Below are 8,711 nucleotides of genomic sequence, written 5' to 3' on the forward strand. Positions count from 1 at the left end.
CAAAAATATGTGAATTATTTATACTGTAACGATAGAGTGTCAATTAATTTTTGTTTACAATTGTTGGTTAGCAAAAAGTAAATCTTCAATACTTACTTTACGTGGTACGGAACGTAGAAAAATTCAGAAATTAAATTGTTTCGCTTTCTAGTAAAGGTGGTGAAGTCAATGGTCAATGATGTTTTAAAAAATGTATATCACTCCGACTATTGTTCTGATTTACTTAAAGTACCTAGTTGGTGGTACCTATAACTATAACTAGTCCGATTACAAAAAGATCGAAATAAAAATAGCGGCAAATTCAAAAAATATCGATGTGTTGATATATGTACTTAGTACCTAGTTATTAGAACAATAATGTTTCAATAATAATATAATTCAATTGTAACGATACATTTATATGTACTTAGCAGCAGGTAGTTACTTAGTAAGTTTGTGACCTTTTTGATGAAATGGTCAGAAATGAGTAAATAAGCCAATGCCATAAAAACAAATAAAACTAAAAATATGGCATGATGTCAATATTTCAATTCCTTTTAAATTAATACTTATTGCAAAAATATAAGAAAATGGAGGTAAAGGATCACGTATCATTAATAGATTTATCAAAACAATTACCATTTGAAATCGGTAAGTTATTGGTAACCTACTCAATGTTTGCTGTTTGCGGGTTAAGGATTGGGGGAAGGGTGATTGGGACGTGGTCAAACATGACGCAAGTGTTGTTTAACAGTGTTTTAATGTGAGGCTGAGGTATCACTCTGGTCTAGCCAGCCCATTTATGCTGAAGCTGAAGTATGGCTCTCCTACATTTCCTAACATAAAAGACAACCTTGTTTATTTTTAGATGCATCTATGAAAGAAGAAATTTGTTTTGGAGAAACACTTATTATTAGTTGTGGACATTATGAAGGTGATCTTGAAGAAGAAGAATCAGAATCCGAATGGACATGTGAGAGTTCTTCTGAAGCAACTGTACCGGAAGAAGCTAAAGGTGACCAAGTGTTTGAAATAAAGGACTATGTTCCGGAAGCTGTTGTGCAAGAAGAAGAAGATGAAGAAGATGACGATTTTTATTTTTACTTTTTCCCCGATTGCAACAAGCCTCCTCCGCCCCAAAATAGTAAATCCAGTATTATTGTTGTTGATGGCATGCCAAAAATAAATATGGCAGCAAAAACGCAAATTTATTGCACATGTAAAAAAGACAAAGCGGGAGAGTGCCCATGTTATGTAAAAGTACCTTGTACTTGTGGAGCTAAGGCTAAGGCCACATGCACGTGCTCGGAACTAAAAGATATATGTATTTGTGCTCCGGGGGATCCTCAAATTGCATGCACATGTGGAAACGCTGATGTATGTACATGTGATCCTACTGGGAAAATATTTCCTGTATGCACTTGTGGTCAAATTGATAAGCCTTGTATATGTCATCCTGATAAATATCCTTGTCCTATATGCCAATGTAAACATAAGCCCCGATTTTTACCCGTTACGAAAACTGAACCTTCTGAGCCGTCTTTACAAACGATAGAATCGTTATATGAAAGTTTATCAATAGAAGGGGAAATAAGCCACATTAGTAGTGTACTTGCAAAGAAACCATCACAAGAACCTACGATGGAATCTCTAAAAGAAGTTTTTAATGAGCAAAGCGTAATCGAAGAAGAACCATGCGTTTGCCAAAAGCCGGATCCTAAAAAATTGTGCCATTGCAAGAAAGGCAAAGACTGTACGTGCTTGTCATTATGCACATGTGGTGTACAACGCACTTGTTTATGTGATCCAGAAGAGTGCGAAGATTCCCCCTGCAGAAAGGAAGAATCGAAGTCTGTTTGTAGTTGTGATGCCGTCAAAGTATGCAAATGCGCACTGGAAACTAGTAGTGGCGTTTGTAAATGCTTTCCGGTGAAGATTTGTACGTGTAAAAATCCAGATGATTGTAAATGCTACACTACCTGCGATTGCACAAATCCGTGCATTTGTGATACAATTCCGGTTAAACCAGATGAATGTGTTTGTTTGACAAAACCTGGATTGTCTGACCGAGTTTGCACTTGTAGATGCACAGATAACGCATCTGCAAAGATAAAAAGGTTTCGTAAAGGCAAACATGGCTATCGATGGTGTCACGAAGTTGATCCACGTCATACATTTTTCGATTATGCTTACGGAAGACACGATATGCCCAAGACTGAAGAAACAAAACAAGAGCCGTTCAAAATTAAAGGTTTGCATGATAGGCGTGACTCTGACGAATGTCCAATACATGGTGCGAAGCTGCCTAAATTCGAAAAGAAACCAAGGAAACCGTCTTTAGATTGTTGTAGTTCTGTTGGAGGTACATATTTATTTAAAGTGTTTTTCTTGTAGGTAATTAGATTTCCTGTATCTGTGGAATTGGGGTCAGGAAAAGTACCTATAATACTTTCCTTTTCGAAATTTTATGTCTTTTTTTATGGAATAAGCCGGTAAACGAGCAGACAGATTACCTGAATACCTGGTAAGCAATTGCTGCCGCCCATGACCATGGACACTTGAAACACCAGAGACAACAAGTGCGTTGCTGGCGTTTTGGGGGTTAAGAATTTATGAGTTGTTGGGGAATCGAGGATTAGGAAGATTGGGATGTCTGCAGTTATGACGATAAGCTCATCACCTATTACATAACAATGATCGCAAAGTGGGTGTTATGTGCACTTCCACCTCTTTAATACATACCTACCTATCTTAAAGGCGTAAAGCATAATGATACTTATATTACATTTTATATCATATTATTAATTGTTCTATGCTTTTATATAATTACAAATATGAAAGATACGAACTTGAAATGTTTTTTTAAACACCAGGCATCAGCATTTGTGTTGAGACTCTCGGCGAGGACAAAGATAAACTTCTTGTGCAAATGGTTTCATATTCGTCAAAGGAAGGTGCAAAAACTGGTTCCAAGCTTGTTAGTATCCTAGACTGTAACTTACACACGATGGAGGAAAATCGAGTCGAGTAAGATTTCATAGACATTTATTAAGATTAAGTTATTTATACTATGAGTAGGATGTTCTTAACTCTGTCGGTCCACGTGGAAGTTCATTTTAATTCTTTCTTTACACAATCTTACAAAAAGTGCTAAGATAATTTCATGTAAGTGATTAGATGAGTAGATGCTTTAGTAAATACACAATTGATTTGATTATCACAGGCATGCTACGAAGAAAGACTTGACAAAAGAGCGACGAAGCTACATGGCTATATGTGAAAGTGGTTACTATAACAAGGTGACGCGTATTTGTGGTGAAAGGCATGTAGTGAAGCGACTCTACCACAACTTTGACAAAGCCCGCAACTTCATACTTGAAGGTGCTAATCTGGTCCTCTTGCGCTACATGGCCATACGACGGTTCAAAGGCACCGTGAAGACTGATACTGTAATGATGGATGGTTCCATCTGTGAAAGTATCTATGTGAGTATAATTAAGTATATTGATATCAAAATGATTTAAGTAAGACCCTTGTCTATTTTTTAAATCAATATGGTTTTCCAAATGAAAAATGGGTGGGTATAATATGTCTGTCTAGATTCAGAATGATTCGCTAATTCTAAATAGTTATTTTTAATTATTTGTACAATTCTCATTAAATCACTTATTTTTACTACATAAAAGCGGTCATTCCTAGTACGAATGAATAGCTAATAGTTCAATCCTATTAAATTCAATTTCATAGGTACTTTCTATTTTACTGCCCTGTGGAACTAATGCCTGTAGAGAGTATTCTGTTGAAACGACTGAACAATTATGAAATAGGTAGATAATATCAGGTTGCCGGGGAGGAACCTAACTAATTCACCAACTATCTAGCGTGGTATGTTAGTTTTAGGAGTTTGCGTTGACTAATGAATATATTTCTTGTTGAACCGGTTACCAATGTGCAAATAGTTGCAATAGTACCTACCTAATAGATTTTCCTAATTTGATAATTTATTACTGTTTAAATACCTTTTGTTGAACGAAGTGGAGTTAAATATTGATTTATGCAATGAAGTACCTGTTAGGTCTAAACTTAACTTGACGAATGCATGCATTCGTCAAACACGATAGGCTGGTTTAACGTTGCCGCTTCATTTGTCATTTATAGGCCGCCTATTGTATGGTCATGTGAAGGATTGATGCATTCATCAAATGACGTAACGTGTAGGTACAGTTATCCTTAACCTATTAAAATACAAACCCATATAGGTATTATTGGATAGATTTAGTGATAAAATGCGGTAATCCGATGTATTTCTCCAGGTTAGTCATGGTGTTACCCAAGGAGTAGTCAACGCCACCCCCTTTTTCGTGGTGAAGATTGAACGGCATGTTATCGAACCTTCGGGGTACGTTCATCAGACGCTGACGGTGTTAACTCTTAAAGGTATTAGGAATTAAATATTTAACTTTATTTGATTTGTTACTAGTCCCATATCAATGACACTATAAGAAGAACTTCTTCATTTTGTCTTTATTTTCGGTTATATTATTCTCGTTTATAATAATTATTAGATTTTACGTGTGTAAAAAAAAATAATAATTTGATTAGGTACCTACTTAATATGTCGAAGTCGTTTATTGATTTACAATCGTTTAACGAAACCGGAATAAAATGAATAGGTACTTAGTAAAAAGACATTAATCAACTTTCCTTCATGAGCATTTGTCTTTATTTGTTTGTTGCAAAGGCTACACTGTCAGTCATGAGTGGGCGGACAACTGCTACATTTTCCACATAAACCCGCTGCTGCACGTCATCCCTGAAAGAGATGAAATCGAAAAGACTGAACCGCTACGGGATTCTTGGCGAGAAGATCTACAACTGATGTCAGACTTTTTGGAATTCAAGGTTTGTAACATTACCTATAGTTTAGTTATCTTAGAAAATAAGAGAACAGAACTTATAAATATCTTGAATATTTTGTATTGGAGATGGAAATATGTGTAAAAATGTAACTTAACGCTTACTATACCAATATAATTGTGTAGAATCTATCAAATCTTGTTATCAGAACACCCGTGTGTCCGAAGGAGGACGGTATGTCACAGAGAGTGGGACCCTCACAGGCACTGTGCGCGACTACCTGCAAACCATCCTCTTGCTACGTCCGCAAGACACCCTGCACTTCACCAGGCATTACTTCGGCACCGTACTGTCTGCCCTCGACCTCCCGCATGACGAATTCTTCGACCCTGCTTCTAAACACGTCCGATACTATTTCTTCGAAGAATGATTGGTTGCATCCAAAACAAGGAAAAGTAAACAAATGGAAGTCTAATGAGGGACGGAGAGCCTGTGTTCAGTTTCTGAAGAAACATCGCGAACGCCGCAAGAAACGTAACCGTAACGCCCGCGCTCTCGCCAGGAATAATGATCAACGTGTGGCAATGTCCAGTAATTATGGAAGTATTATTCGCACCGTAGCATTCCTTTGTTTACTATTCCATGCTTTTAAGTTGAATCTAATTTCTTTGAAAAATATGTTAAGAATTGTTATTTTATTTTACCTGACTTTGTAGATTTTATCTATTCCTTTAACTTGTAGTCATTTGGTTTAGTTGTATCTTGTACTTTATTGAATTAAATTTTCTGTCACTCAAGAACTGTCTGTTACTCAAGAATTGTATCGAAAGAAAAATTTGCAGTTTGAATGGTGTTACATATTGTGTTAATCTACTTAAATGTACATAAAATATCTATTTACTTACTACCTTTATGGTAGTAAATTGCACTCAAATGCTAACGTGTACTTTTATATGCATTAACTGTATTCAAAATTATTAGTCTGTTTTTATAATTTCTTGAGAACTTTGAGCTCTAGTAAGTAACTGTAAACTGTCAAAAATAAATGTTAATATAATAGAATGTTTTTTTTTTCTTTTTAAACAAATGGTGATGTAGGTTTGAGAGAATTTGAATTGTATTCAACTTAATATTTTAAATGATAGATATTATACGTCTTGATACTGGTATTTACTAATAATTCAGAATGTACGTATTATTAAACTGAAAACTATGATATATTATGAATATGACAGCGGTATAGTCCATCACTGAATATGAAAAATACTATATCTCGAGCATTCATACCATGAATATGGTAAGATTTATGAGAAAACGTGTCTAATATTGCTCACTTAGGTATTCGCAATAGTATATATTATATACATATATTCAGCAGAGGGATTTGCGTATGTCACGTGAGATCCCTCCAAACAAAATGACAAAACTGCGCCGGAGAAGGCCCAGGGACACGAAAAGAATTTTAATTTTTTGTTCCTTTTTGCACAAAGGAATTTATTATTAAGTCCCCGTATCACAAGCATACGATATTGTGGGGACGACAATCCTAATTTCATACACCTTACCCTCAACAAGAATTTATACATAACGTTCATTTATTTATACATTTTAATTTGAATATTTCAATTAGATACATGGCGTTATACATATTTATGTTATTATGCGTCAATTAACACGATTCAATTCGGTGTTGAATTTATTGTTAAGACTGCATTATAAGACATTTTGTAAATTTGTACATCTTGTAAGAAGACGTAATTTGTCTTATAAGTCAAGTACAATCAGGTTTGTTAAAGTGTGTTATTATGTTTATTATAGGCGGGTATATTATGTATTTACGTAATACAATGTAGGTCAGTAGATTTTAAATAGCCAGTTAAAAAATAATCTCAAAATGAAATTATTCTGGAGACTCATTTATTTATAATCAAAGATTTTGTTGTGAGTTTAATTATATTTAAAATATTAGGTACTATTAAGCTCCGTCAACCTAAGTCGGCTAAGCGTTAGAAGTTTAAATTAACTTGTTAGGGACGGACGCGCCGGGTCGGTAGCCGGTAGGGCAATACAGTTTGCAAACAAGACTAGACGAGCCCCGGCTACCATTGCATACAAATTGGCAACCCTAAAATTACAATATGTGAGCTGAATGTGGTATAATATTAGTTAGGGAATGTAGAACGTAGACTGTCAAGTTTCTTTGTTTTAGCTTGACAGGGGTAGGCAGAAGTAGATGAGCTGATGTATGTAAATATGGACCATATTATTACATTTTGGAAACGTGTCTAACTTCAAGAACTGGTTGAGCCTTATCTTTATTTAGTAATATTTAATTTATAAATAATAATACATCAATCAAAAATTTCGGTTGTGCAATTAGTCACCGCAGCATCTCGACGAGATCTATATTTTCGGTAATTTCTCAGTGGCAAACAATCTGGAACTCTATTTCTAACGTAGGCTACGTTAGAGACTTCTATTAGCCACAAAGCGAACAAAATTGGCAAAGTGAAGTTATTGGTCGATACCAATAACTTAGTCATATTTACTATAGATAAATCTTCTTCATCTTTCCTATCTAGTCTGATCTCTTTTTTACCGTCCCACTACTGGTCAAAAACTTCTTCTTATTCGGAAAAAACAATATACCTAACACTGATCACTGCGCTTGCCGAATGTGGATTGATCATTTTACACTTGTAAATATTAGCAATTAATATAAATTAATTCAAATTACATTGCTGAGTAAAGCTGATTTGAATCAACATCCACTACATAGTTGAGTACATAATGGCGTAAAATCCCTAGATTTCGGGAACGAAGAGAAGTGGTCGCAAACGCTCACCATTTAAATAAATGAACGTAGGGTAGGTAATTCTAGTTGGTACTGTGTTGAAACGTTACACAATTATAGCTATCTGTGATTTTGCGAGTGGGACGTATCCATCATAATCAGCTTAAAGTGTTTGTCTGTATGTGCGGTGAGTGTGGAGCGTACCAGGCGACGCTAAGCTTCTTTAGATACGTTTGTGTTGCATTTTACTCACACCTCGATCTATGCTAATGGTTACATTTAGGTAGACTTCGGTTAGAATAGGTGAGTTGAAATTTTGAAAGGGATTTTCATCGAGCATTTTAGCAGTTCATATTGTAAATTAAAAACATTACCGAGTAGTAAATGGTTTAATGTTATGTCGTTGTCATGTTTTTGGGACACTGTACAGGAATTAAGTAGTCTACATATTTTAATAGGATTCTGAACTAGTGAAGCCAATGTAATACGGTATTAATTTCGGATGTTACCAATATTCAATTTCAATTTTCTATTTTTCGGTAATGGTCTTAAGGAAGGTTATGAATACCTATTCCTTCACAATTATTTAGTTAACTAATTGATTATACATCATGTCTATACCTTGTGGACTTTAAATCAGAGTTGAGTTGTGATCTACATTATAGCATAACTAAACAGGCTGAAATATGGCTACTCTGTCATAATATTATGCACACGAAATATTCACAAATGTTTGTCGCATAAAATCTCACACGTCATAACCTTTATGTAAAATTGCGGAAGGCAGTAAATCGCGTAAAGTTTTTGATGGGATCATTTCATAATTCCCGCAACCGCTGCCGCTGGTGGAACACCGAAACAAGCTTTATTTATAAGGCGGGCATCTCTCACGAGTGTACACTTGTACAGGGTGTAGGTGCAACACAATACATTTATGTATTCTTTCTATAGCATACATACTTCACAAGGTGATTGCGAGATTGTAGGATCGGATATTAATGATCGTCAAATAATTGTTATGTTTTTCGGCTCACACGAGTGAGTCGAAAAAAATGAAAAAGAAGCAGAAAAAAATTATGCT

General features: G+C 35.2%; 1 protein-coding gene across 2 annotated transcripts; it reads left to right on the forward strand.

Moving 5' to 3' along the window:
- Positions 1 to 468: 468 nt before the first annotated feature.
- On the forward strand, positions 469 to 5,898 carry LOC118265569 (uncharacterized). Of its 2 annotated transcripts, none has more exons than XM_035578507.2 (7): positions 469 to 630; positions 848 to 2,341; positions 2,853 to 3,006; positions 3,203 to 3,464; positions 4,293 to 4,416; positions 4,721 to 4,881; positions 5,022 to 5,898. In XM_035578507.2, the coding sequence occupies exons 1-7, from the start codon at positions 570 to 572 to the stop codon at positions 5,550 to 5,552; spliced, it is 2,787 nt and encodes a 928-aa protein (XP_035434400.2). In that variant the 5' UTR covers positions 469 to 569; the 3' UTR covers positions 5,553 to 5,898. The 2 variants fall into 2 exon arrangements, with proteins under 2 accessions (XP_035434400.2, XP_035434401.2); XM_035578508.2 differs by having other exon boundaries at positions 5,045 to 5,405.
- Positions 5,899 to 8,711: the final 2,813 nt, after the last annotated feature.

This window comes from Spodoptera frugiperda, chromosome 28 (genome assembly GCF_023101765.2).
Source record: "Spodoptera frugiperda isolate SF20-4 chromosome 28, AGI-APGP_CSIRO_Sfru_2.0, whole genome shotgun sequence".
Taxonomy (NCBI): Eukaryota; Metazoa; Arthropoda; class Insecta; order Lepidoptera; family Noctuidae; genus Spodoptera; species Spodoptera frugiperda.